Below are 27,259 nucleotides of genomic sequence, written 5' to 3' on the forward strand. Positions count from 1 at the left end.
GCAGCTCACCCAGGTTGCACGGTGAGTCAGAGTGAACGGCGGGGCTTAAACCCCGGGCCCCGACAGTGAGGCCATTTCCCTTTCCTCTGAACTACCTTCGGGGAAAGGGGGTGGGTGTTCAGAGCTTGGCAGTGTTCAGCTCTCACTTCTGCCCCCGAGTTCCCTCCTGCCCATCCTTAAGGCTTTTAAACAGCTTCTAGGCATCTGGCCTCCATCTGAGAAGTCTACCTGGCTCCTCAGCAGGGACTGTCCAGGAAATACCTTATATGTTAGGCAGGTGTGAGGGGTGTGGGTGTGGGAAGGCTCCCTGGAGATGAATCAGCACTGCCTCCTCCTGTGTGAGTCAGCAGAAGGGCACCGCAAGGGCCGCTGGAGGGGACAGGAGGGAGGGAAAGAGGGAGAGCAGGGAGAGACAGGCCTGCAATGACAGGTCTCAACCACCAGGGGGCACGAACCAGGCGGGCAAAACCCAGCAGCCGCTGGCGGGAAACTTCTGGCACCCGGAGCCGGGGCGAGGTAGGGATGGAAAGCAAAGACTCAGCTTCTCAGGCTGGACACCAGCAGAGTCACTGCCAGGGATGTGCCCACTGCTTGCCTGTGTCCCGGCTTCTCTGCCTTCACGGAGAAGTGGAGGATGTAGAGCGGGATTGGACTCTAGGGGTCATTCTATCCAACCCTCCTGTTCTGCCAAGGGACGGGGCGGGGGGGGGGGGGGGGGGGGGGGGGGTTGCTCAAGATCGCACAGCGAGTTATTGACAAATTAATGTGACTTTCACCAGTCTCAGGAATATGGCCACTTGGTGGGCACCATCCTTTTCCTTCACAGTCCCTTTGTTTCTGTGACTGTTTTTCTCTGACCTTTTCTCCCAGTTTCCATCTGACTGCCTCTTTGTCTCTCTCTGTCTGCCTGTCTCCGTCCCTGCCTGCTGGGGAGTTTGCTCAGCTCCCTCTCTCCCTGGGTCCCTGGAGCAAGATGTTTCCTGCAGGCACTCCTCAGGGATTTGTAGCTCTCAGAAGCTGTGTTTTCCAACCCAGAGTCTCAGTTCCACTCCTGGGATCTGGAGGAAGAGTTATGATTTGGTACATAATCAGTGGTGTGATTTGGAGAGGAAGGTCCCCTGGCTCCTATATACTACCCCCAGCTACCCTCTACCCCTTGCCATTCAGTAACCATAAACACTGATTGGCACCTGGCACCCTTTGCTTATGCAGAAATGAATAAGGCCCAGTCCCTGCCCAGTGAGCTCACCATGTGGGGGTGAGGGCGAGAGAAGACAAGTACACAAGTGATTCAGTCTAGAGCAGAATGCTCCCAAGTATGCAAGGACAAAAGGAGTGCTTTGTATGGGACACAGCAGGTAGAGATGGAATCGGGTTGGGCCTGGGGAAGTTCTCCATGAAGTAGGTGGCATTTAACTGGCCTTTGAAGGATAGGTGGGATTTCAACAGGAAGAGATGTGGTGAGTGGGCCATTCTGAGCAGAGGGATGAGGATAAGCAGTGGGTCTTAGCCACACCAGGTGTGCATATTGGTGTGCTCAAGGCACAATAAGCAAGGCAGTTAGGGTGCATGCAGGGGAGGTTGGAAAGCAGGTGGGGGCCACAGTCGGAGCACCTCACTGCCAGGCTTTGTGGAAGAGCCATGGGGGCCCCATTGTGGCTTCTGAGCGGAAGCGGCATCCGCTGGAGGCCTCAGTTACAATGGGAGAAGTACTGTGAAGAGCCATGCATGGCACCATGGTCCTCACCCTCAAGGCGAAAGATTTTTATTCTGAGCTCTACCTGAAATAGGTTTTGAAGGGGAGGAGCTGTAGCATGAGGGATCCAAGTGCCTTGGGGATGAGGGGATACTGGGTGGCTGTACAACGATGTAGGAGAGGACACTGGGGGCCCCAAGGCCTGACTTCATCTACGCTGCTCAGGCTGCCCCCAAGTCTCATGGTGACTCCAGGAAGAGAGTAGCCTGGCTTCCCGGCTGATCCTCTGTCAGTTCTCAGTCTGAGCTTCTCTGTGGTGTCCTAATCCAAAGCTCCCGGGGTGGGCCCGAGCAAAGGTCTCGTGCCAGCACTCTCTCTTTCTGGCTGGGCTGGGCTTTTCGCCTGCTGCCCTGGGACCACGCTGCCCTGGCCCTGGGGTAGGAGGGCGGTGATGCTGAGTCACTGCCTGTGCCTCTGGGCCTGGAACCTCTGGTGAGTCACCTACCACTGGGAGTGCTGGGGGAGGGGAAAGAAGCTGCCGGACATCTGGAGCAGAGAGGGGAGCCCGCCCACAGGAAGGGCGGTGCCCAGACTGGGTTGTGGATACACAGAGCAGTAGGCAAGGGGGTCTGAGAGGGGGCGCGTGAAGCCTGATGTGCCCAGCAAACACCTCCCCGGGGCTGGGTCCTGAATGGCCACAGTTTTTGCCTTTCTGTGGGTCTGGGGAGGGGCCTGTGGAGGCGGGTGAGGGAGGGCCGTGGCTGTAGCCTCCCCTCAGGCCTGGCTTCCTGGCTTGGGAAGCTGTCCAGTCCTCACTCACCTCCCCCCTAAGCTGGACTTCTCAAGGCCCGAGTTTCTCTTCTCCCTTTCAAACTTCCTCCAGGCTTCCTTACACTCCACACAGATGTTGCTCACCGTTGCTCACCCCAATTGTGATTGAAGCAGAGCCATCTCCATCTCTTGCTGCTTCCCTGTCTCCTTCCAGACCCCTTCCCACCCAAAGGGAGACTTCCAAGGTATTTTCAAGCACACCCACTTTCCTTATTACCATAAAGAGGTATTCCTGTGCCAGCTATTAAAAGTAGCTTTGTTTCCCCCACTGCCTGAAGTCAGCCCTGCCCTCCTCTTCCTGATGCCCCCCAGCTGCCTTCTCTGGCCACCAGCTTTCTAAAGGTGGCCCCAGACGCATGTGTGCGCACACACATGCACACACATACACATACACACACATGCACGCATATAGACAGCCCTGTGGAGTCCCGGTGTGCACTTGCAGCCTCTGACACACCAGTGAGCTGTGACTCACAGGCATGCATCATGAGAGCAAGGTCTGGCCTGTATCTCCAGGCCCCACGAACAAGGGCTGCCTCCCCTCCCACTGGGCCCAGGCTGCCCCTTCCCATGACACCTCCCACACCCCTCTGTGGCCTGGGTGGGCCCAGGGGCCGGCCTGGGTGGGCCTAGCGCTCCCCTCCAGCTGGTGGTGGAGCTGGCAGTCTCTGGGAGAGAGGGGGCTGGGAGGGAGTGGGTGGGGGTGGCAGAAGGCCAGGCTTTGGCAGGATCAGGTTAGGGCAGGTTCGGTTTCCTTAAAATGCCAAGTTGGGGGCCAGTGGCGCTGGCATATAAATCCCCACTCTGGGCACCTGGCCCTTCGCTTCTCTTCCTGAGTCTCTCTCTGCCATCTGGTCTGGTGAGTACCTCTCTCCTGCTGAGGGCTGGGTGGGGAGGACCCCCACGGGTCTCTGCCTTTGTCCCTGTGTCTTGATCTTTGTTTCCATAGTTTTCTCATTCTGGCTTCCTTGGTGGATCAGCCTGGGGCCTCTTGGGTCTCTCTCATTTGGGGGGAGCTTCTGTGAAGTGTCAGAGAGGATTTTTCCAGGTTCCTCTGTGAGGTCTCAGTTTAGGGGTTACTCTGAGGCACCATCTCTTGGGTCTCTCAGTCTAGAGGCCCTTCTTGGGAGTCTAGGCCTGGGAGTATGAGGTGTGTGTGGGGTGCTTTAATGAGAATCCTGAATTTGTTTGTTTTTTTTTCTTGTTTTTTTTTTGCCAAGTCCCGGATTCTAGCAGGACTAAGGAACAAGAGCCAGAGATCTCAAGTGTGTGGGCCCTCCTGGGTCCCTGCCCTGAGTAGTGGCATAGCTCTGCCCACTGTGGCTTCCTGTCTTCCCCCACCTCTTGAAGGCGGGGCTGGCAGGAGAGGCCCAGGGCTTTCCCTGCCTCTGGCACCAGCTCCTGTGGCCTCACCCTGGGACCTGCCTAACGCTTCTGGGCTGGTCTGAGCATTCTCAGAGGCAGGGCCTTGGAAAAGATGACCTCTGAGGTCTGTCCTTGTGTTCCCAGATTCCTCCCAGATCCCAGGGCACTGGACATTTAATTTCATCTAATTTCTTTAACTCCAATCCCAATCAGATCCTTCCTGTTGGGGAGGGTGTTCAGTTACCTCCACCTACCCATGCCCTGTCTGCATTGAGACAGCACCCCTCGGCTCAGCGGCTTCCAGTGTGAGGGGAGACACACTCCTTACCCTCTTAGAGCCCCTAGTCTGAGGGAGGAAACATACCTGCCCAAGGGAGCTTCCAGTTAGATGGGAGAGTGACACCCTATGGTCTTGGGAACCCCTGGTTTGAGGAGGGAAACAACTCCTCAGGGAACCTCATACCCCTAGGCTATAGCCATGGCTACTGCCAGACCCCAGCGAGCCCCCCTAACTAGCCCACGGAGAAGCCCATCTCCCCAGTGCTGACTCAGAGCCCACTGGCCTGGGAAGGAGCTGTGTAGAGAGGGTTCCAAATGGGACTCTGGCCACCCTGCCATTTCCCTTTCCACAGACACTCAAAGCGGGGAGCCTTGCCCTTGGGGTGTGCCCCAAGTGCAATCAAAGGAGACATGAGGCCCTGCCCTTGGTGACTTCCAACACAGGGGAAGGTTTAGCATCTGCCCTCAGAGTGAGGTGGAAGTATGGGCCCTGCCCAGGAAGCCAGTCTGAGGAGGAGACACAGCCCCTGCCTTCCCATTCAGAGAGCAGTTTGGAGAGGTGGTTGGGGGCACAAGTGCAGAAGTGGGTCCTGCAGACTGGGCTGAGGTGTCTCCATCATCTGCCACCCACGTGCCCTCAGATCCAAGATGTCCAGTCCCCTGGAGCAGGCGCTGGCTGTGATGGTCGCCACCTTCCACAAGTACTCTGGCCAAGAGGGCGACAAGTTCAAGCTGAGTAAGGGGGAGATGAAGGAGCTTCTGCACAAGGAGCTGCCCAGCTTTGTGGGGGTGAGTGAGGCTGTCCTGGGATGGGAGGGTCTTGGTGTGTGAGTGTGGGGGCGCAGGTTCAGTCTCTTCTCCCCTCCTCTGGGGTGCCTGCTGATGCAGCTTTGCAGAGAATAGATGTGCTGTCAGGGCCCTCAGAGTCCATCTGTCCAAACCCCTCATTGGAGAGTTGAGCAAACCAGAGCCCAGAGAGGGGAAGTGACTGGCCCAAGGTCACACAACTCTCTCTCTTTTATTTTTCATAATTTATGCCAACCTAAGAAGGTGTGTAGGGAGAGAAAAGCCCAGCTAAGATGTGTACCCTGGGACATTTTGCAGAGAAATGCAGTCAACTCTCAATTTACCCTTTGCTCTCCCGGTATCCTCCAGATTAACTGCTGAATCTCAAATAATCCCAAAGTCAGATTTTAGACTTTGAATATATGAAGCATGTCCATCTTTTCTTTAAAAAGTTTTTTGGTCAAATTTTTCTAATTTGGTTTCATTTTGGCTGATATTAAAAAGAGTTTGCCTTTTCTGAGTTTAACTTGCTGGTGATGGGGCATGGCTGTGGCTCCAGAAGGCTTCCATTTCCTCATCAGCAAAATGGGGGTAATGATGCCCACCTTGCTGAGCTCCTGTGGGGAGCAGAGCTGATCCTGTGCCTAGGGAGTGCCTGGCATGCTCCCCATTTCCAGCAGGGAGAGCTGGAGACTCTGTCCTCACTCACGGGGCCTCTTAGTAACTCCCAGGGGCTCCCTGCCCACCGCTTACCCAGCTGTCCAGTGTGGAGGGAGAGCTGGGCTCTGACCAGCGAGTGTATGTTTGGTGTGGAAATGGGGTGGAGAGCGGCCTGGTGATGACCCCACTCTCTCTCGCTTTCAGGAGAAGGTGGATGAGGAGGGTCTGAAGAAGCTGATGGGCAACCTGGATGAGAACAGCGATCAGCAGGTGGACTTCCAGGAGTACGCTGTTTTTCTGGCCCTCGTCACTGTCATGTGCAACGACTTCTTCCAGGGCTCGCCAGACCGGCCCTGAAGCAGAGCTCCTGGCTCCCTGCTGTGGGTCTCTTGGGCCCAGGAGGACTCTCTATCCCTTTTAGTTTTGTACTCAATAAACTTTTTTGCTTGTTGATATTGTTTTAATAGCTCAGTGATGCTCTGTAACCTGGCTGGCTTAGTTGGAGTGCTGGAAACTGAGGGCTTGTTAGATCCCACCCCCTTCTGGAACCTAACTCTCCTTCTAGAATTCTCTCTGAGGCTAGAGCTGTGCCTCAGATCCCAGACTTTGGGATTTCAAATACCAGTAAAAATTTGGAAATTGAGGTAGTCTGCTAATATTTTTTTATGCTAAATAAAGACATTAAAAAAGGTAAACAGCATCTATCATCACTATCATTTCATAAAAAGAGAAAAATTCCAACAAAGAAGGAAGGATACAATCTCAGAATGAAGGACAGACCTTCACATTCAATACTGTGAGCAACCAGTTGTACTGCGATCTGCTCAAGAGACATAAGTTAGTCTAACCAACCCGTCAAAGCTTCATAATCTGACTTCTTGTCAGATTGCAGATCATAGGCAATGTCCCTCTTTTTAGCAAAGCTGTATTTCTTAAGATATCTGCTTTCAGATTGGCTAGCTCTAGTTTGAATTTATTCCTCTCCTATTGGTCTCTGATGAAAGCTACTAGGAGCTAGTTCATATCAACATTCTGATTTTTTTCTACCATTTTCCCTAAAATTGTAGCCTAGGTTTCCATATATTACGCATCCTATGGTACATCAGATAACAGTTTGACCAAATGCTTTGCCATCTCATAGCAAAGTCACCAACCTTCCAGCCTGCAAAGGTTAGGTTCTCATATTTTATTCTTTCTACATTAGATGGCTCCCACTTCCAGTTACCAAATTCTCTACCAGTTAGGAATGTATTCAGTTGTAAATTACGGGAAACCTGACTAACAGTGGCTTAAAGAAGTTGGCATAAATGCCTCACACAGTAAGAAGCCTGAGGTATGTAATTATACAGCTCAGGTTTGGTTCAGTGACTCAGAGATGCTGTTCTGGTTACCTCTTGCTGCATAATGAGCCACCTTGACACTTGGTGAATTAAAATGCAAATTTATGATCTCTCAAGGTTCTATGAGTAGGCTGGTATCAGTTGATGGGTTTCTTACTTGGGATCTCTCATGTGTTGCAGATGAAAGTTGGGGCTGGAGTCATCTGAAAGTTCAAATGAACTCAACATCTAATGTAGCTTCCTCAATATGCCTGGCAATTGATACTGGTTGTCAGCTGGGAGCTCAGCTGGGGCTGCCATCTGGAATGCCTACCCATGACTTTCCTATGTGGCTTGGGCTTCCCAGACCACGGCAGCTAGGTTCTGAGAGGGACTGTCCCAAAAGTAAGCATCCCAAGAGCCCAAATGGGAGCTGTGAGGCTTCGTAAGATTTATCTCAGAAATCCCACAACATCACTTCTGCTGCATTCTATTGGTTAAGCAAGTCATTATGGCTGACCCAGATTCAAGAGGAGGAGACTTAGGTTCCATCTTTTAATATGAGGAGCAGCATGCATGCAATTGACAGTGACCATCTTTGGAGACTGTATACCATAGTCTGTCTTCTAGCAACCACAATTCACATTCCTTCCATATGCAAAATGTACTCACTTCCTTCCTAAGACCCACAAAGTCTCTTCCCATTAAGACATCACTTTGAAGTCCAGGACTTTGTTATCTACGTCAGGTCCAGATATCGACTTGGCTTCTCAGGTGCAGTTCCTCCAGTACAGCTCCTCAAGAACAACTCCCTTTGACCTGAAAATCTGTGAACAACAAATTCAATGTACAAAAGTGAGACAGAGATAGAGAATTGCAATAAACACTCCTATTCAAAAGGGGGTGGTGGGAGATTGAAGGTACAAAGTGGTCATTGGTCCATAGCAGTTCTGAAATTGTCAGATATATGCCATGAGGCTCTTGATTAGGGCCCAGTTCTGTTCCCTATAAATGGTTCTTCTTGGCTCCACTCTTTAGGCTCTTGGTTTCATTTTCTGAGTTAACTTTCTTTACTATAAGAAATGGCTGTGTTTGTAGCTAAGTGGCTTTCTCAGCAGCTTCCTGCCTATAGGAAGTTGAAGACCCAAAGCTTCTTTTTGTTTTTAGCTATCTTTTTCTCTCTCAGTCCAAGATGATATAATTCCCTTAAAAATGTTGTGGGCTTCCTGTGTTTTAACTCATAATTCATTTAATTAGACAAAAGCCACTCCTACACATCTCTTTGAGACTGGCCCCTCTCTAACTTAGACTGAGAGTCAGGGTGCTGTGAGAAAATGCCCTTATGATTTTTAAAGGCCTTCTTGTCTGAAAGCATCTAAGATGCACACTTCTAAAATTTTAGAAGCCATATGGTTTATCAAGAAGATCTATGAGACTTGCCCTTAAATCTTTTTGACATCTCCATAAAGGGTCTTACTTTTGACTTCATCTTTACCCTGAGGCCCTTTTTATCAGCAGGGCCCTGGATTTGATCTTTGCCCTGAGATCATTTATTACTTTGAGACCCATTTGCTGGCTGGAAAGACTGCCGTGGGCCCTCTATATTTTCTCTAAATTTTGCTCAAAAACAGAACAGTTCCTTCTTTAGCTCATCTCTTTGTTCTCGTGTTTTACCATAGGTAGCCTGGAGAAGCCAATTGGCACTTTCAGTATTCTGTCTAAAAATCTCCTTAGCCAGACCCATGAGGTCATTAGGTACTCCTTCTATTTTCCGTGTTACCACAGACAACAGCGTTTCCAGACATTCCACCACTACATAATAGGGGTCGCCTTTTCTTCAGTCTCAGATAACAATTGCTCACTGTCCTTCAAATTATTACTAGCAACCTCCTTGAGGTCTTTGTAGCTTTCGTCCATCACCTAGTCCCAAAGCCAATGACATCTGCTTTAGGCTTTTGTAATAGCAGCATCCTACTCTTGCAGGTCTTTGAAGAAAGATTTAAGGAGCCAGTTCATGATAACTTTCTAAACTTTTCTTGCATTGGCCCTGGTGGACTAGTGGTTAAGTTTGGCACACTCTGTTTCAGCGGCCTGAGTTCGGTTCTTGGGCACAGACCTACACCACTCATCTATCAGTGGCCATGCTGAGGCAGCAGCTCACATACAAAATGGAGGAAGATTGGCAACAGATGTTAGCTCAGGGCGAAAATTCCTCAGCAAAAAAAAAAACCCAAAAAACAAAAAAACTTTTCCTACCACTTCCTCTGTCACTACTTCTAGGTTACCATTTGGTCTACATCCTGAGATACATCAGGGGACAATTTGACCAAATATTTTGTCATTTCATAACAAGAGTCCCCAACTTTCCAGCCTGCACATATTAGGTTCTCATATCTTAGTGTCTTCCCTCCTCCACTAAGCCAACTCCACATTTTAGATTCTTTTACTTGAGGACTCCACTGTCAAATATAAAATTCTTTACCAGTTAGGAATTTATTCAGCTTTGAGTTGCAGATAACCTGACTAATAATAGTGGCTTTAATTGCCTAACATAACAAGAAGTCTGGGGCAGGCAGTTCAGGGTTGGTTCAGGGGCCCAGGGATGCTATGTGACTCTCAGCATCTTTTCATTTTTTGCCCTGTAATCTACAGCATGTATGCTTTTACCCTCATGTATGTTGCTTCATGATCACAAGATGGCTGCTGTACCTCCAGGTCTCACTGTCCATGTTTCAATCTGGAAGACAGAGGAAGAGTAAGGTGCAAAAAGGTTTCCCTCAAGAGACTTTGCCTTTTTATTATGCAAGAAGTATTCTCTCCAGGGATTTCCACTTATATCTCTTTGGTCTTAACGATGTAATATGGCTAGTCCTAACTGCAACCAAGTATTTTTAGCTAGGAATGTTGACACTTTGAAAGAAAAAAATGTATTTTAATAATAAGGAAATAGGAGATGGATAGTAGATAAGCAGTGGACGATATTTTCCTGAATTGTTTCCTTACTTTTCTTACTTCCCTGGGAAACTCTGATGCTTGGGAACTGCTTACAGAGTAGCTCAGACTCGAGCTCCCAAGAGATGGAAAGGAGTCGAGTGAGAAGGTGCTGGGACAACCTGCTTGTTCTCACTTACTGTTCTGCCTTAACTGTGCATCTGGGGCTGGTGAGGCCAGGCCAGGCAGAGCCTAGTGATAAAAAGAGAGAAACCTACCTTCCCAATATCCTGTAGGAAAGGGAGCCAGTGAATATAGGTCAGGGAATCAGGAGAGTGGTAATCACCATTTCCACAGCAGCTCTCTAAGCTCTGTTTGTGCACACTGTCATTTCAACCTCATGGTAACCCAGAGAGGAGCTATCATTAGGCTCTTTTTATAGATGAGGAAACCGAGAGGGAGCAGCATCTGCCATTCTTGGAGCACTCCCTCCAGCCAGCATCTCTGCTTGGTCTGTTTGGGCATCATCTCATTGAATCCTCACAGCAGTTGGATGAGGGATGTGCTATTGGTTTCTATGCTTCACAGAGGAGGAAATGGAGGCTGGGAGAGATTAAATAAAGAGAAATGTTGGGACTTGACCCAGGTCTGTAAGAAAGAGCCTCACCCACATGGGACACGGGGTGGCAGTCTGGCCTTCCTCTGCTTTCCCCAGCCATCTCCAAAGACTTGGCTTTGTGGGAGGTGAAGCGGACCCGGGTGAGCAGATTCCAGACGCTCTTCGTCTCTTGATCCTGAATCAAGGGGGACCTGGGCCCCCTTGGGCCCAGTTGCATTATTTAGTGGTTGCATTATTCTAGTCTGATTGCTCACAATAAATTCTGGCTTCTGTCGCAGCTCAGTTCCAGGTTCTGGGTCTGTTTGGGCTGGTGGAGACCGGCCTCAGCTGGCTGCCTCTGGAGCTGCCCCTAGCAGGCTGGGCACTCCATGGGGCTAATTTCTTTTCCTTCTGCATATTTGACAAACAAACACCAGACGTTCCTAGCTGGTCTCAACAATCTTCCCTCATCCTGCCCCTCCCCCCAAACCTCTGTGCTGAGGGAGAGAGCAGGCAGGCCCAGCAAATGGCACTGTTCAAAGGACTGCCGGCCAGGTTCTCTCTCACTTTCTCCTGGGATGGCGGCTGGGAGGAAAGCCTCAGGAATATCTAGCTCACCTCTCATCATGGCCTACTGTCACTTTGGCCTTTGTTCTTTTGGGTCCATCCCTGGCAGCCTATTGACCCTCTAAGAAAATAGAGACTGCAGACAAAGGTGGGTTCTGAGACAAAGGAGTGACTGAAATAGGGCTCCCCACCCTCCTGTCTTTAGGTCACTCCATCTCCCCACCAACTCACTGCTCCTATCTGGGAAACGGGCACAATCAGGCATAGGTCTCAGGCTCTCCTTGATCCCAGTTCAGATCCTCTCCCCACCCCATCCTCAGTTCTGTAGCGAAGGCCTCCCTGCTTCAGCCCCAATAATCAAATACCCCTTCCCAAGCCTTCCCCATACTTGGCTCAGATGATGAGAAAAGGAGGTGAATCAGTTTGACAAGGTTCATTGGCCCCAGGGGGCTACGGGCTTGGAGGTGAGGTCACCTTGTCCTTCGGGCCCAGGCCCTTTGTCACAAGCACATGGAATGTCCAGGTGTCTAGAACACTTCATCTTATTTACCCCTGAGGTGCACAACCAGACACCAACCTGCAGAGGCAAGGCAGTTTCCCAGGGGCTCCATGAGGCGGTGGTGGCAATAGCAGGGGACAGAGGCAGGGAGAGGGTCAGTGCTGTAGGAAGTGCTGCCAGGCCAGGCAGCATCTGCTCTCACCTCTCGCACCCTCAAGCTGCTTCTGCAGGGAGAGGCCCTCACCCTCCAGATGTAGCACACCTCTCAGGAGTCAGCTCCACATCTGCAGTGGGGGAGCTCTGGTGAGGGGCTAAGGGTATTGGGCTGCACCCAAGGGTAGATACTCTAGTGTGTGGAGAGTGGAACGTGGGAAAGGAGGAGGATAGTCAGTCTTGCTGGGGCCCTGAGGGACAGTTAGTGTGGAATGCATTTGGAACCACAGTAGAGAGATCCAGGGTAGACCCAGGGGAAGAGCTTCCAGCAGGGCAGGAAGATTCCAATCTCTGAAAGAAGAACTTGGAAAGGCCAGGGAGGAGAGATTACAGCTCTACCCCCACCCGTGTGGAGGCAGAAGGCTGGACAAAATGAGCTGGTGAGGAGGACCTGGTTCTCACCCTCCACCTCCCCCTCCCTGCTGCCTCCATAGAGGGACTCAGCGCGTGATTGCTCAGTTAGACTCAGAGACCCCCACCCTGACTCGTCCACAATAACAGCAGGTGATGCAAAGCACTTTCACTTCAGAGTCTTTGGGTAGGAATCTTCCAAACCCATTTTGGAAGCAAGGAAATTAAGGTCCAAAGAAGGCAAAGGATGTGCTCAAGGTCAGGTGGCCAGGGGGTGGTGGAGCTTGGAGTGAGGGTCCTCCAACCCCAAAGTGTCTCCCTCCCTGTCCTCCCTCACTTCCCAGCTGTCGCTTCCTAGAGTGAGCTCTGGCCCCTCCGCAGGCAGCCTCGCCCAGTGGGCAAACAAAGGTGCAGCATCCCTGAGGCGCGGCCTTGCTGAGAAACACGAAAGGCGGGGGACAAGGACACGGGGCCTTCCCTGACCCCCCGTATAGAGTGCCTGGCCCCTCACCATTTTCTTTGCCTTAGCCCTCCATTATTGTTCTTCCCGGCATTCACGTCACCAGCCTATCACACATTTATTTGTAATCGTCTGTTTCTCCCACCAGCTTGGCATCTCCATAGAGTGAGGACTAATCTGTTTTGTTTATGGCTGTACCCCCCATGCCTAGGACAGGTGCCTCTAAATTTTATATGAATAATGAATGGCTCTTAGCCCTGCCACTTATTAGTTACACGACCTTGGGCAAGTTACCCACCTCTCAGTTAACATAACACCCTTACCATGTGCCTGGCACTATTTATCTGTGAGCTTTGTAGGTATTACCTCATTTAAGCCCCACAGCACTCCTGTGAAGTGGTTACCATGATTATCCTCCATCATTGATGGATGAGGAAAATGAGGCCCAGAGAGGTGGGGTGCCCTGCCTAAGGGAGGCAGCTGGTGGCAGAGCTGGGATATCATAGGCCGGAATAAGTGCTTGACCTAGAACTGAGTTAATTGCTGGTCCACTCTGGCCCCCACTTGTGTCCCCTACTCCCCATAATTCCTTGCCTATAAAACAGGGTTAATCACAGCTTTCTCTTCCCTTCCCTCCCCTCTGTTCGCTCCCCTCACCCACAGGGGCTGAGTCTTCAAGATGATGGTACAAGCAAGGTCTTGGTGCTGGGCCCTGGGCGAGGTCAAGGTATCATTGGCTCTCTGGCTGCCTCCCGAGCATTAGGGCTTCTCAGAGGTCTGGGCGCTGACCTCCTCTTCCCCCTCCCACACTCTTCTGGGTCTTGAGTTCTCCTTCTGTGAAATGGGGAGGGGTCTCTCAGGCTCAGGGGTGAGGGAGGGAAGAGAGTGACATGAGGGGATTTCCATGTCTGGTCATATGGTGGCCTGTGCCTGCTCCAGCTAAAAACAACAAAAAATGCTAGATAGAAGGAAAAAAAATCTTTTTCAAAGCATTAAAGAGCTGACAAGGCAGTAAGGAATGAGGAGATCAAAATCTAAGTGAAAGCCAACTCCAGGAACGGAGCAGAGCGCTAGGGTCCCCCATGCCCCCAGAGCATTGGCCAAACCTAGCCAAAATGACTTTTGGCTTTGATGATTTGTGGAGCGAGAAAGACAGAAGCTAAAGTCCAGGGCTTACTTGAGGAGGGGAGACAAGGGCGACACCCCCCTTCATGCTGGGACTCCAAAGGGCTACACATTTAAGCTAAAAGCCAGAAGAATCCCACCCTCACCCCCATGGGACTGCAAGGAATGTGGTCTTGGTGCTGAACGGAGCCTGGAGGACTGGAAACAGGCATAATGGGCTCCAGGCAGCCCTTGCCCCAGTCTGCAGCCCAAATCCAGTCTCAGCACCTGGAGAGGGGGCAAGAATGCAGCCTAGACTGCTGGAAGTGTCCCTAGGGGGAATGCACCTTTCTCCTATGCCTCGAAGACGCCCTGCAGATGATCTCCCCAGGGAAGCAAGCAGTGCACAGCCCAAAGTGACCAAATACCTTTCTTCTAGAGATCAGGCAGGGAGAGTATCTCCTGGCCTCAGTCTTTTCACCTGTAAATGAGGGGGCTTAACCAGAAGCTCCCCAAGATCTCCTCTGGCACAGGGATTCTCTGGGAGTGAGGCTGAAGTGTGTCCCCACTTTTGTTCTTCTGGGATGTCTCTTCAGAGTGAAGAGACGGGGGTGGATGTGATGGCCTAGCCCAGCCTGTCTCCTCCAACAACCCTGGAAGGAGATGGGCAGCAGGCTGTCCCCAGTTTCCAGCTCCGGGGGAGGGCAGAGAGGGGGATGAGGGGGTTAGTGTCTGAGGCCCAGGCTGGGCCTTTGATGTGTGCATGGAGAGGTGGGCGGATGGGGCTTGTAATGGGGGCTGCCAGGGAAGGATGGAAAGGGAGCCCCTGGAGGCATCCTCAGCTTGACCTACTTGGGCCCCCCATAATTGCTCCCTTCCTTCCTTGGGAGGCTACAAATAGGGATGTCTTGTCTCTAGGCTCCCACAGCTGAAACACCAGCACAGTGGTGAGTGCCAGCTGGGTCTTGCCCTGGACTGGGTGTTGGGCAGCTTAGGGTTGTCTCCTGGCCCAGAGTCTGGGCATGGGGGCAGAGGGAAGACCACAGCAGGGACTGATGAGGTGAGGTGTTCCCTTGTACAGTGAGGGGCTATCGGGAAGTTTGGGTTAGGGGGTGTGCAGAGCTGAAGTCTGGCCCTGGGGTGGGGCCGTGGGCTAAAAGCGCTGGTGTTAGCCTCGGTTAGCTCCCTCTCCCTCCCCTCTGCCTCCTTCCTTCATTCCTGCCAACGGGTTGAGACAGCCCAGGGCTGCGTGGGGAAGAGAGGATTCCCTCCAGTCTCCAGGCAGCAAGCTTCTGAAAAAGCAACAATGATGGCGCCAGGCAGGCTGGCAGGAGCCCAGAAGGGCAGCTGGGCACCTCTGAGGTTCCCTATTCCCTGGGATCATGGCCCTTTCCTCTCCTGGGACCCCAGACACCCAGTTCCAACCCTGGGCTGTCACAGTTAGATCTCAGACAGTGCTTGGCTCCATCACCCCCTTCCTCCTATCTCCCCACCCCCTAGACACAACCAGGCTGGCCATTTGCTCCATAGGTCCCAGCAGAGGGGGAAGCGTTAGGGAGAGAGCCATGGCCCTGGCAGCCTTACACTGCAGGACTCCTAACCCTGGGGGAATAAGGAGTGAGTCACTGGGCTCACATGGAAACCACACTTGCTTTCCTGGCTGCCTTAGGGTTTTCCCAAGCTGGAGGCATCCTTCCAAAAGGGCAAAGGGGGGTGCCAGTGGAATTGGGGGGTTGGCAATTTCAAGAAGGGCTTCCCCTCTAACAGAACAGGGTACATCTTTGCAGTGCCTGCTGTCCCAAGACCCCCAAGAGTCAGGGGGATGGCCTCAGGTGGGGCAGATCACAGATTGGTAAATACCAGAGCCGGCTGTCTCTCTGAGGTCCCTGATGAGGCCTATGAGGTGGGATTAGCCCCATTTTACAGATAAGGCACCTGAGACCCAGAGAGGGTAAATGGCTTATCTGGGGTTGCACAGCTGGTGAGAGGCAGAGAGGACCCCAGAAGTTTCTCTTTTGGATGCAGCTTCCCTGAGTTTGGGGAAGGAGGGACCATGAGGGGGTGGTGGTGAGGTGACGGGGGTTCCTCTCCTACTGATGCTCCCTGAGAATGCCCAGCTTCTCCATGCACCTGAGGACAGGGACGGACCAGGGTTCTCCTCGAACAAATTCTTACAGAAGGAGCTCCGCGGTCCTAAAGGGGAGGAGGCTTCTAGGACCAGGGTGCTGTATCTTACGGGGGGTTGCAAAGTGGGACTGAGCCCTCCTGGGTGTCAGGGATGAGAAAAGGTGGAGGGAATCAGGGAGTCCTGAGGGAGCCCCGGTGTGGGGGGTGCAGGTTGTGGGGGGAGCACTCTTCCTGAGGGCTTTGTAGTGATGTTGGGGAAATGTCCAGGAAAATCATAACGGGCGACAGTAGAGAAATAAATTAGGAGAGGTGGGGGTGGTCAGGGAGGGCTGCTCAGAGGAGGAGAGCTTGTGGGACTAGAAGCCTGGCAGAGACTGAGACAGGTCTGGAGCAGTCCTGGGAAACACAGAGGGCAGAGGTGAGCAGAGGGGTGGCTGGGGCCTCTGCTGTGAGTCGCACCCTTGTTCTGTGACAGTGAGGATGGCCAGGCCTCTGGAGCAGGCAGTGGCTGCCATCGTGTGCACCTTCCAGGAGTATGTGGGGCGCTGCGGGGACAAACACAAGCTCTGCCAGGCGGAGCTCAAGGAGCTGATACAGAAGGAGCTGCCCACCTGGACCCCGGTGAGCACTGGGGTGCCCACCCTGCGGGGAAGCACTGCTTGGACTCCACAAAGAGAGACCTGGGGACGAACTCTGCGCACAGGGCAGCAAGAGGGGTGGAGGCTGGACTGTGGGGCGGGGACTCTGGGAGAGAGCTGTCACAGCAGGCATCTCAGTTTCCTCACCTGTAAAATGGGATGACAGTCATCACCCTGTTGCCTTGCAGGGTTGTCGGGAGGATGAGTGAGATCGAGGTGAAGAATGTCTAGCACATAGTAGGCACTCAGGAGCAAATAGTAGGTGCTCAATAAATGATCTGAGAAGGAGGATTGGGGAGTAGGATTGACATGGGTGAGTTATCAGAATAGGTAGGCTAAGGTTGGCCCCCAGAAGGGGCGTGGGTTGGGATGGGTGAGACTAACCAGGAGGGTAGAGGGTGGGAGGGAAGCAGTGCACCTATGCGTGCACGAGGTTGTTGTGCCCTCCTCAACCTGCCTCCTCACACCCCTCTCCCTGCTCCCTGCACAGACGGAGTTTCGGGAGTGTGACTACAATAAATTCATGAGTGTTCTGGACACCAACAAGGACTGTGAGGTGGACTTTGAGGAATACGTGCGCTCACTTGCCTGCCTCTGCACCTACTGCCATGACTACTTCAAGGACTGCCCCCCAGAGCCTCCCTGCTCTTAGTAGCCTCTGCTCCAGTGGGCAGGGCTGGCCAGCAGGCAGGCATCTGCTGGGGCCTGCTCCATCTCTGCCCTGAGGTGGTCCTGGGCATGTCATCCACTCCCCACCCCACTCCTGTTCCCTCTCCACTTGGAATCTCCCAGGTTTGCCCCTAATATGTTAACCCATTTTACCCAGGAAGCCAGGAGACGTGAGGGGACCTTCCCCAGGATCACAGCTAGTGACGGGTAGAGCAGCCAGCTGCTGCCTCCCTCCCGTGGCCTGTGATGGGTTTGAGGCTGTTAAGGACCAGCAGAGTGTGCGCATGAATGAGACCACGCCAGAAAAGGGTCTATTGAACTCCTAATAAAGAACTGGTGGCACTTGGCTTGGTTTGGTTCTTCTGCGATAACAGCTGGGGCCTTGAGTCAGAGTCCTGCTGAAGTCTTCATTCCTCTCTGGCCTTTTCCACGGGAGGACAGGAGGCTGAGGGCAGTTTCAGACCACGCAGAAATGAAATGGTCTCAATCGGCCAGCAAAAGGGGGTGGGGTCAACACAAGGACAACATCCAGGGGAGGCTGGGGGGTCTCTCTCTCTCTCTCTGGGGTTTTTGAAGAAGAAGCTCCCTTGGGCTGTCAAGGAGGGCGAGAGGCAGCCTGAGGTTCCCTGGGGTGGAGCTCAGTCCTCGTGACAGGATGTTCTGAGCAGGAGGGTGGGGCCGTGGGTGTGGGGTGGGTTTGTTCCTGCCCAGGGCTGAGGGAGCCCAGAGTGCAGCACTAATAGGATTAGGATGTCTGAGGTCTGATCAGGGTGTTGCTCCCACCCAGGGAGGGGGAAGGAGAAAACTTGAGGCAGACCCCATCCCTGAAGCCACAGCCACCTGAGGGCCTTCACCTCCCACTTCTGACCCTCACTCAATCCCTGAGTTCATACCCCACCCTGAGAGGTTAACCCTGATCCCTGCCTCCCCCATTTTGTGTGATTTCACCTCTAACTTTCCACACCAACCTGCATTCTTCATTCCTGACACCCATCCCAGCTCCAAGCTCCCCCTCCTGATGCTCTACCCCTCCCACCTCTCTCGGTACCTTCAGCCAGCCCTTCCCTGAGCCTCCCCCCAGGACTCCCACTCTCCACTCCATCACTCCCTCATCCAGGACCTTTCTCCACTGACATGCCTGGCTGGTCCCAGCGTCTCCTTTGGGTGTTAGCCTGATCCCTCTCCCAGAGCCCCCAGGCCCCCCCTGGGCTTCACTCAGCACAGCAGAGAGGACTCTGGGGAGGGGAGAAGGGCAGAGTGAGCCGTCCCACAGCACTGAGCCTGAGGTCCCCTCCCTTAGTTTCTGGGCAGCCACATTTCCAGGGCAATGTCCCACCTGTCACTCACGACCCCTGGATCCCCTTTCCAAGCTGCCGGCTGGGACCACTCCCTCCCTGTCCCCCACCCCAGGCACAGACCGCCCCTTCCTCCAGCTCCCTAAAACTCAGGCTGAGCTGTGCTCACTGGGGGGTTGCCCACTCCACTGAGGCCCCCACCTGTGCCCACTGGGGCTCTCCCATTGTCCATCTGTATCTGTGCCACCCTGAGGCAGGAAGCTGGGTTTCCAGGCTGGGCTGGTGGAGGGGGCCGTGGCGCCTAAACCACATCAGCCCACAGCAGGAGGGCTGTCTTTCACTCTCCCCCATCCTCTATCATGGGCAGGGCCTGGCTGGGGTATAAATAGGTCAGACAGCTGGGCTTTCCCCACTCTTCCTCTGTCCCCAACCCTCTGTCCTCAGTGCTTCCTCTCTCTTGGCCTGGTGAGTTGTGGTTGCCTGACTGGCACGCAAGGGGGGTCAGGCTGAGGCTCAGGGCAGAAGTGGGGGCTGGTGGGGGGCAGATGTGCTAAATGGGTCCAGATGTGAGATTCTGATGTGGAGGCTCTAGGGTGGGATGTGTGTGTGTGCATGTGTGCGTGTGTTTGCATGTGCACACGTATGTGCACGTGCAAGACAGAAAAAACAGAAAAGTGTGCAGGTGGCTGGATTTGAGCTGTCCGAGTGGCACTGAGATGCTGGGGTTTGCACGTGCTGTTGTTGTAGCATGTTGTGGTGTGCGTGTGACCTGTGGGTATGCACACTGGTTTGTGTTTGCTGGGTTGCACAAGCCGGTGTGCACCCTTGGGTGTGGGAGGCAAAATGAAGGCAGAAGGTGACTGTGGGCTTTTGTCTGGTGGTGTCCTGTGAGCCTCTGCCCTGCACCCAGCAGCCCAGCCCAAGGGAGCTTGGCCATCCCACCCCTTCCCTGTATCCCTGCCTCTGCCACCTCACCCTGCCCCTCCCTACGCTAGGCTAGGCGCTAGGCTGCTGTTTTTTTCCGCTGCAGGCCCCTGGGCAGGCCTCCAGCAGCCTTGCCCAGTGCTGGGAGGGAGAAGGATTGGCCTGGGTGGGGCTGCTGTGGGCTGAGCTGTGGGAGTGAATGGACTGAATAAGGGATGGAAAAAGCCATGTCGTGGAGGCATGGTCTGGGGGAGGCACCGGGAGCTTGCTGCCTGAAACCCAGAGCCTGCGCAGTGGCCCTGCAAATGTTCACTGCCCGAAGCTCGCATTTCCCACTGTGCATACTCTCCCAGCCAGGAGCTGAGCCCCACCTTTCTGGGCTCCCCCTGTGGTGGAAGCAGGGTCTCACCAAGTGTTCCTGGAGGGATGGGAGTGGGGTGAGGCATTCTGAATACATGGCTGGGGGTGGGGGTCGGGAAGATAAGGGTGTCTCTGTGACTCTGCCCCCAGATCCCGACTGCCACCATGGCATACCCCCTGGAGAAGGCCCTGGATGTGATGGTGTCCACCTTCCACAAGTACTCGGGCAAGGAGGGTGACAAGTTCAAGCTCAACAAGTCAGAGCTAAAGGAGCTGCTGACCCGGGAGCTGCCCAGTTTCTTGGGGGTGAGTGGCTACTGCCTGGGACCATGCCCCATGTAGAGCATTCCCCACAGAGGAGGGCCAGGCCCTGGGAGGCACCAGCCTTTTTGCAGAGCGGTAGCTGTAGTTGACATCTGTCACTGAGATGGGGAAGTGGGAGCAGAGCTTGCTATGGCTCCCTGGGGTGGAAGCATGGCAAGCACCCACCACTCACTTCCTGGCCCTCAGCGGAGAGAGGGCTGAGAATGAACAGGTAGGTTACGGGCCAGACACTCTGCCGAGTGCTTTGCACAACTTAACTGAAGGGAATTTAAGGCTCAGAGAGGTTAAGTAATTTCCCAGGGTAGTCAGTGTGCAAAGCTGAGACCCGCAAACCAGGACGGTCCGCCTCTTGCCGTCACCGCAGCCACGAACAATTTTTGAGTTTCTATTTGGCTTGTGGATGTGAAGACGCAGTTATGGAGACACTCACATGTCTACAGACTTCCCCAGAGCAATCACAGCTTCCATCTGTATCAAACTTTATGCAGTTTATATATTGCTTTCATGACCATAGTCTAATTGGATTCTTAATTTAACCCTGAGGGAAGACATTGTGGTCTCCTTCTCCAGCTGCACCCAGGCACTCAGACTTCCTCATCTGAGGGGTAACCCTCCTCCCACCCTAGTTTAGCCCTGAGGGCTGGACTTCCAAAACTGCCCCCGAGGAGTGGCTGCTCTTTCCTGAGCTCTGATCTGGAGATGGAAACCTTGTCTAGTCTTGGCTCCACTCCCAGGCTTCTAGTGTCCACCTGTATCCTCTTCCCCCTCCAGAAAAGGACGGATGAAGCTGCATTCCAGAAGCTGATGAGCAACTTGGACAGCAACAAGGACAACGAGGTGGACTTCCAGGAGTACTGTGTCTTCCTGTCCTGCATCGCCATGATGTGCAACGAGTTCTTTGAAGGCTTCCCTGATAAGCAGCCCCGGAAGAAATGAAGGCTCCTCCAGACGGGTTTATGATGCAGAGCAAGTTCAATAAAGATTCTTGGAAGCTTTGAGGCTGATGGTCTGAGAGATTCTGGGGTCGTGTGGTGGGGGCTGAGAAATATGTCAGGGTGGAAGTGGGGAGCATTGGGAGTTGAGCTGCAGTTTTGTGGACAGCAGACTGGTGAAGGTGGGAGAGGGATGTGGGGGTGACTGAGGGGGTGTGTGCGCACGTGTGTGTGCATGTGTGTGTTTGTGTGTGATAGAGTTGACTCTGATGGGGCTGAAGGCAGGGAGAAAGGGACCCCCAGAGGCTTGGAATCCCCCAGATGCGAGATCTTAGCAAGCCCACTCCCCACTCCCCACTCTCCGACTTTGCCTCTGGCGAGACCTATAACTGAAGCTGGAATGCAATTGAAGGTCACATCTACTCCTTGTTGGGGTCTGGAATGGAGTCTAGGCACCCTGGGGGAGAGACGGGGCGGGGGGCGATGGGGGTGGGGTGGGGTGGGGAGGGGGGGATGCAGGGGGTGCGGGGGCGCGGGGAGGGCTGAGTCATAGGGAGGGAGTAGTGACGCCAGAGTGGAATGGGGAGGAGGGCTCAGTAATGAAATGTACAGCCCGGGCCCTGTCCTGTCACCACTTTCCAGAGCCCTGGCTTCAAACCCCAGGGACGGATGAATCCTTCCTGTCCAGGGAGGCTGCGTGCAGGAAGACCAGGCCATTGGCAGCAGCATGAAAATATTGTCCTTATCTAACCCCCATCTCTGCCCTGAAGGTCCTGGGATGAGATCTGTTGTCAGTTCAGAATAGTGCTCCTACAAAGAAGGACAAAGGACCTCAGAAGAGGAGGACAGTGGCTGGAGTGGGAGTGAGGGAGACCGTGAGAGATGACCATAATTTTGGAGACAGAATTCCAGACATATGAACTGATAAATGAAATCCAGATTTTTTCCCCCCCAGAAAATACCAGATATGATGTTGCTTTCCCTTAAACGCCAGTGGCTCCAGCGTGCAGTGGGTGGGATTGAGGTTAGACTTCCAGGCCATGCCTGGGTGATATGGGGACCTTTAAGAAGGAGGTGAGTAGAGGGCAGGTCCAGAGGCAGGGAGGGTTTTGTCCCCCTGAACTTTCAAGCATTCCCCTTTTCTTTTCATCACATTGTGTTTTTCTCTAGTTTCAGAGGAGTGGGGTGGGTGACTCAGATGTTCCTCCAGAGTGTGACTGCAGAGACTTGGGTAGAATTTTGGTCCAGGAAAAAGTTTGCCTCCCCGCCCCCCAGCGCCCTACTCTGCCCATCTTCCATGGGAGTGCCCTCCCCTGAGCCTCCTCCTGCATCACTCTCTACTTTGGAAACTCCTGTTGCTTAGTGACCAGTCCCTGCTGCCTCTCTAGCCTTGCCAACTGCTGGTGGGAGTGGAATGGGGGCTAGGGGGAGGACCCAGGCAGGCAAGGCGGGGTTGCAGCAGTGATAGATGCTAAGCCTCTAACTTGCTTCAGTTCTCATACGTGGACTGGTTGGTGGTAGAACAAAGTCTGAGTCTCTCCTGGGATACAGGCAACTCTCCCTGACCCTACCCCATTCATCACTGCACCCTGGACCTGCTCCCTGCAATCCACAACCTCTACCCCATCACCAGCCCTACCCTTCCCTGGATCCCCTCTCCAATCCCTAATTCTCACTCCTCTGTTTCAAGAGTCTCTGACAATTGTCTCCCATGAAGATGAGTGAGGTTTAGAAAAAATTGCTCATTTAAAAGCCCTTTAAAACCCTTAGGCTCCGGGGTCGGCCCCGTGGCTTAGTGGTTAAGTGCACGTGCTCCGCTACTGGCGACCAGGGTTTGGATCCCGGCTCTGCACCAACACACCGCTTGTCCTGCCATGCTGAGGCAGCGTCCCACATACGGCAACTAGAATAATGTGCAACTATGACATACAACTATCTACTGGGGCTTTGGGGAGAAAAAAGGAAAAAAAGGAGGAGGATTGGCAATAGATGTTAGCTCAGGGCCAGTCTTCCTCAGCAAAAAGAGGAGGATTGGCATTTATGTTAGCTCAGGGCTGATCTTCCTCAAAAGAAAAAACAAAAACCTTAGGCTCCATTCTAGCTAATGACCCTGACAACGCCCTTGGCAGGAAACGTTTTCCCCCATTGATTCTCATCTCGAGGTGTGTGTGCTCCGCTCCTGCTGTGAGTGGGAGGGCTCCAGTGTGGAGAGCGGCCCAGGGCATGGGGAGCTACCCTGCATTTGGCCCACACTTCCCGGGTCTTCTTCCAGGACAGCCTACAGTCTCCTTCTCTAGCCTGCGCTCTCCTCCTCACTCATACTGTGAGCTCTGATTTTTGGTTGGGAAGACAAAGTTTCTGGGACCGAAGACGTGTGTGCCGTGGTGAACTCAGTGTGCCCCCATCCTTGCATTTGGAAACAAGGAAGGTGAGATTGGTGGAGGGGGTTTCTCCCCAGCTGCGTCCCAAGAGGCTCTGACTTGGGCCTCCTCATGTCCCTGGCCCCTTCTCATTGGCCCTTTCCCTGCCCTGGTTTCCTGGGGACAGGAGCAACGGAACAAAGACAGAGAGCAGTGGGAGGGAGCCTGTTTCCGCTGCGTGGTTCTCCGGCTTACTCTTTCCTTGGTGAGTCCGTCCTTCTGATCTCCCTGCTCATCCATATGGTGGGGCAAGTTGGGTGATGAGACCAGAGGGTGACAAGCTGTGGTGACCTCCACCAAGGAAGGCCTAGTCCGATGAACAGGCATGTACTCAGGGAGGAGAGGGCAAGTATTTGGAATTGTGGCTATCAAAATTTCCTGAGAAGTGGATCTGGGGGTGGAGGTGGGCATCAGAACCAGCCAGGATGCTCTTGCAGCTACCTAGAGGTGCTTGCCTTCAACTGTGGTCCTGGCTGAGCCTCCTGGAGATGGGGAGAAGCCGAGGTTTGTGGGTGGTGGGAGATGAATGACAAGTCCAGTTCGAGAATTGTGAGGTGGGCTTTTGGCTGAAGGGAAGAGCCAGCAGCTTCTTCCTCCTTGCCCAAGACTCTACAGAGATTTACCTGCAGCCCCCAAGTCCCCTGGGTGTTGCCTCTTTCCTTCCTAAGGGGGAAGTGGTTTTCAAGTCTGAGTCACAGGAGCTCCAGCTGCTTCTTCCCTTCCGTGGGTGCAGCTGTGCTGATGGCCTGGAGGGCTCCATTCAAACCCAACCTCTAGATCCAGCTCTCAGAATGATCCTGGAGATTTCAACAGGCCCACCCTACTTGCTGCCTTGTGGCCAGTCTGAATGTGCAGTTCTCTGGGCTGGAGACTGAAGACCAGCTGGACAAGTCCAAACACTTCTCCCCAGTTTCCTGTCGAGACCCTATCTCCCAGTTCTAGCCCCAGCCCCCTCCCACCCCTGGACTCTCCCTGTGCCCTGTCCCCTACTTCTATAATGGGACACTTCCCAATATCAGATGATTCAGGCACCCGGGCCAAGGAGGGTGACTATGGTGAGGACTGTCTCTGGAAAACGAATGCCCAAGCTGGATGGGGCAGGGAGAAATCCTTACCCTTTATCTGCTCCACATCCGCCACCAGTTCTTCTTTTGGGGAGGTCATCCTATCATCCCTCTGCCCCTAGACCCCTTTTTCAATGTCTCCTAAGCAGGAGAGTGTGCAGTCTCCTGCGGGGCTGGTCACTCTCACTGCTCTGGCTGTTCCAAGTTTGCCTTGAGTCTCATTCCAACCCATGCTGACACATTTGAGTCCACTCGTTGGTGGATTTTGGTCTTGTTATGGGTTCCAGTCTCTGGTCCTTGAGGGAAGGGCTTGGAGGTGGGCTAGTGATGGGGGGAGGAGAAGGTCTGTCTTTGCCGGGCCATGCGATTGTTTCCTTTCACTTCACCCTTCAGAGCCACATACCGTGATGGAGACTCCTCTTGAGAAGGCCCTGACCACTATGGTAACCACTTTCCACAAATATTCTGGGAGAGAGGGCAGCAAACTGACACTTAGTAGGAAGGAACTAAAGGAGCTGATCAAGAAGGAGCTGTGTCTTGGTGAGGTAGGTGACTGTCCCCCCCTTCCAAAGTCCAAGTGCTCCCTGTGGGTACCACGGAGGGTAGAACACCATGGACAGGGGCTCCCTAGTGTGAGGTGGGAGGCCCAGCTCTGCCTCCATAGACATCCAGCGTGAGGTGACACACACCTGCCCTCAATGTGCCCTAATCTCAGCCAGGAGCAGGTTGGCCAAAAGGTACAGACAGAGACCGAAGGAAGAGGGTGAGCATCTTGGGCCAACAGAGCTCTAGACCTCTGTGCTGGGGGTGAGTCAGGTTTCACTGCAAGGAGTAAGGGTGGCGTCTGGAGGGTGGACTACAGGCTGGGTGAGAGCTTAGAGAAGGAGATCAAGGAAGCTTCTATGTTGAGGCTAGGCCTGTGCAGCCATGGTGGAACCTGTGGGAGGGATCGTGGGGGATGAGGGCACCCAGGTGGTCCAGGTCAAGCTGTGCACAGCTCAAGGGCAGGGCCCCCACCTGATTCCCCTCTGTGCGCCTAGCACATCCGGGGCTCTCAGCTGGTGCTGACACAGAACCAAAAGGATCGTTCTGCTAGTTCGTGAGCACAAGGTTGGAAGGAGACCGAATTGATTCTTACCAGATGGAGACGGTGGGAGGGAGGTGACCGACAGAGGGGAAGGCCTATGAAGTAGTCATGATATTATTTTTACAATTAAAAAACAATCGAGGCTTAGATACATTATATAACTTGTCCAAAGATACCAGCTACTGCCAGGCTGAGCTGGAATCCCAGGCCAGGCCTGCGTTCACCTTCCCTTTTTCCTTTAAAATTCAGCATGGGGGGGCCTCTTCTGTCACATCCTGAACTCTGGTGGGCCTCCCCACAGAGAAGCTCCCTTGAGTTGCCCCTGTGGGCAGGGGAGAAGCAGGCATGGGTGTCACCAGGCTTGCCCTCTGGCATTCCTGCCAGGCTCTCTTCATCCTGGAGTTAATGAGGGCAGAAGGAGGAGCCATGGGCTGGCAGGGGTTAATTACAGGGGAACAGAGGCCCCGGGGAGGGCCTGGCTATAATAGGAGCCCAGACTGGGGACAAAGATCACGTCACAGAGAGGCTGTTTCCATCTCTGTATGTCCCAATGTCCTGTCTCCTGTGGAAAAGCTGGAGCTGAGGGCCCTGAAGAGGGGAGGGCAGGACGTGTCTGTATTTTCTTCCTGTTCCACCCGAAGGCCCTGTCCCCATCCTCCTGGTGGAGCTGGGCTGGGAGGGCAGGGGACCAGATGGCGAGTAAGACTGGGTGCCAGGCACTCCTTTCCATTCCCCTGTCCTGTGAGCTCTCCTAGTGAGGGAGGACACGGTGGTTTCTCAGCTCCAGGACACTGCTCTCCTAGAGAGACATGTTGTCTGGGTCAGTTCTCAACTCTCCCCTACAGGGACAGAAGGACTCGGAGATGTGGGTCATGCTTAGTGCCACATAACCACCAACCCGTGGCTGTTAGGTGTTGTATAAAATCTAGATTATTATTTCTTTGGATGGTGCAAAGTGTTGAGAGGAAGGGAGGCTGGACTAGCCTTCCTGTTGTAATTTATTTACATTCAGAATCAGGTCGCTGAGCCTGTGCTTGGTGCCAGGCTCTGCGCTGGGCGTGGGCTGAGGGCAGACTCAGGGGGTCGAGATGCTCAGAGTGTTGCTGATTCAGCTGGGGACCACCCTGAGACTGCCTTTCCAGGGGACGGGTGGCACCACGCGGTGGTGGGGCAGGGCCAGGAGGGGTGGCTGACCTGTCCCTCTACCTGGGGCCTCGAAGAAGATGAAGGAGAGCAGCATTGATGACCTGATGAAGAGCCTGGACAAAAACAGTGACCAGGAAATCGACTTCAAGGAGTATTCAGTGTTCCTGACCACACTGTGGATGGCCTATAATGACTTCTTCCTGGAGGACAACGAATGACCGGGCTCAGCTCCTTGCCCCAGCCTCTGCGGCTCCTCTCACAGACCCTCTGTGGCCCCTTGCCCTCCTCTCCCTTCCAGATGCAACCTGCTTCAGCCTTCCCTTCCAGCAGAGGAAATAAAGATTTTCCATTCCAGGTGTCTGGAGGCTGGTTTTGAAGACGTCTTGTCCACCTTGACTGGGAGGTAGGGTGGGGCAAGGCAGAGCTTCTCCTTGAGTGGGTTGAGAGCCTCTGGGTGTTAGGGTCCTGGGCTTTCACTCCACTTCGTGTCCTTCAGTGTGGACATCACTAAGCTTATCTAGGCTTAGTTTTGCCATTCTGGAAAACGGGGAGATTGGGCCAAGCTTTTGCTTGCCTCCCAGGAATGTTGCAAAGATGCAGAGAAAGCTAAGGGG

The 27,259-nt window shown here is 53.6% G+C and overlaps 4 protein-coding genes across 9 annotated transcripts; all 4 read left to right on the plus strand.

Moving 5' to 3' along the window:
• Positions 1 to 408: 408 nt before the first annotated feature.
• S100A2 (S100 calcium binding protein A2) lies at positions 409 to 6,070 on the plus strand. Of its 4 annotated transcripts, XM_087443044.1 has the most exons (4): positions 3,259 to 3,390; positions 4,729 to 4,730; positions 4,820 to 4,960; positions 5,822 to 6,070. In XM_087443044.1, exons 1-4 carry the CDS (start codon positions 3,288 to 3,290, stop codon positions 5,972 to 5,974), a joined length of 399 nt encoding a protein of 132 aa, XP_087299170.1. In that variant the 5' UTR covers positions 3,259 to 3,287; the 3' UTR covers positions 5,975 to 6,070. The 4 variants fall into 4 exon arrangements, with proteins under 4 accessions (XP_087299166.1, XP_087299168.1, XP_004436115.1 ...); XM_087443040.1 differs by lacking the exons at positions 3,259 to 3,390; positions 4,729 to 4,730 and adding an exon at positions 409 to 516 and having other exon boundaries at positions 4,813 to 4,960; XM_087443042.1 differs by lacking the exons at positions 3,259 to 3,390; positions 4,729 to 4,730 and adding an exon at positions 2,461 to 2,712 and having other exon boundaries at positions 4,813 to 4,960.
• Positions 6,071 to 16,263: 10,193 nt separating this feature from the next.
• S100A3 (S100 calcium binding protein A3) lies at positions 16,264 to 17,348 on the plus strand. The gene is made up of 2 exons (XM_004436057.3): positions 16,264 to 16,407; positions 16,915 to 17,348. The coding sequence occupies exons 1-2, from the start codon at positions 16,267 to 16,269 to the stop codon at positions 17,074 to 17,076; spliced, it is 303 nt and encodes a 100-aa protein (XP_004436114.1). The 5' UTR covers positions 16,264 to 16,266; the 3' UTR covers positions 17,077 to 17,348.
• Positions 17,349 to 18,772: 1,424 nt separating this feature from the next.
• On the plus strand, positions 18,773 to 20,994 carry S100A4 (S100 calcium binding protein A4). Its single transcript, XM_004436056.3, has 3 exons — positions 18,773 to 18,853; positions 19,823 to 19,978; positions 20,768 to 20,994. Exons 2-3 carry the CDS (start codon positions 19,838 to 19,840, stop codon positions 20,930 to 20,932), a joined length of 306 nt encoding a protein of 101 aa, XP_004436113.1. The 5' UTR covers positions 18,773 to 18,853; positions 19,823 to 19,837; the 3' UTR covers positions 20,933 to 20,994.
• A 2,204-nt stretch (positions 20,995 to 23,198) lies between these two features.
• S100A5 (S100 calcium binding protein A5) lies at positions 23,199 to 27,003 on the plus strand. 3 transcript variants are annotated; one of them, XM_087419283.1, is made up of 4 exons: positions 23,199 to 23,356; positions 23,476 to 23,553; positions 24,806 to 24,957; positions 26,720 to 27,003. In XM_087419283.1, the coding sequence occupies exons 3-4, from the start codon at positions 24,820 to 24,822 to the stop codon at positions 26,861 to 26,863; spliced, it is 282 nt and encodes a 93-aa protein (XP_087275409.1). In that variant the 5' UTR covers positions 23,199 to 23,356; positions 23,476 to 23,553; positions 24,806 to 24,819; the 3' UTR covers positions 26,864 to 27,003. The 3 variants fall into 3 exon arrangements, with proteins under 3 accessions (XP_087275409.1, XP_087275425.1, XP_014647227.1); XM_087419299.1 differs by having other exon boundaries at positions 26,723 to 27,003; XM_014791741.2 differs by lacking the exon at positions 23,476 to 23,553.
• The last annotated feature ends 256 nt before the right edge of the window (positions 27,004 to 27,259 follow it).

This window comes from Ceratotherium simum, chromosome 2 (assembly GCF_057802395.1).
Source record: "Ceratotherium simum simum isolate JZ-2026a chromosome 2, ASM5780239v1, whole genome shotgun sequence".
NCBI lineage: Eukaryota > Metazoa > Chordata > Mammalia > Perissodactyla > Rhinocerotidae > Ceratotherium > Ceratotherium simum.

Coding starts and splice junctions, on each gene's coding strand:
- S100A2 (XM_087443044.1), top strand. CDS start 3,288: ATGCCAAGTTGGGGGCCAGTGGCGCTGGCATATAAATCCCCACTCTGG. Junction 4,961..5,821: donor AGCTGCCCAGCTTTGTGGGG/GTGAGTGAGGCT, acceptor TCTCGCTTTCAG/GAGAAGGTGGATGAGGAGGG.
- S100A5 (XM_087419283.1), top strand. CDS start 24,820: ATGGAGACTCCTCTTGAGAAGGCCCTGACCACTATGGTAACCACTTTC. Junction 24,958..26,719: donor AGGAGCTGTGTCTTGGTGAG/GTAGGTGACTGT, acceptor GGGGCCTCGAAG/AAGATGAAGGAGAGCAGCAT.
- S100A4 (XM_004436056.3), top strand. CDS start 19,838: ATGGCATACCCCCTGGAGAAGGCCCTGGATGTGATGGTGTCCACCTTC. Junction 19,979..20,767: donor AGCTGCCCAGTTTCTTGGGG/GTGAGTGGCTAC, acceptor TTCCCCCTCCAG/AAAAGGACGGATGAAGCTGC.
- S100A3 (XM_004436057.3), top strand. CDS start 16,267: ATGGCCAGGCCTCTGGAGCAGGCAGTGGCTGCCATCGTGTGCACCTTC. Junction 16,408..16,914: donor AGCTGCCCACCTGGACCCCG/GTGAGCACTGGG, acceptor CTCCCTGCACAG/ACGGAGTTTCGGGAGTGTGA.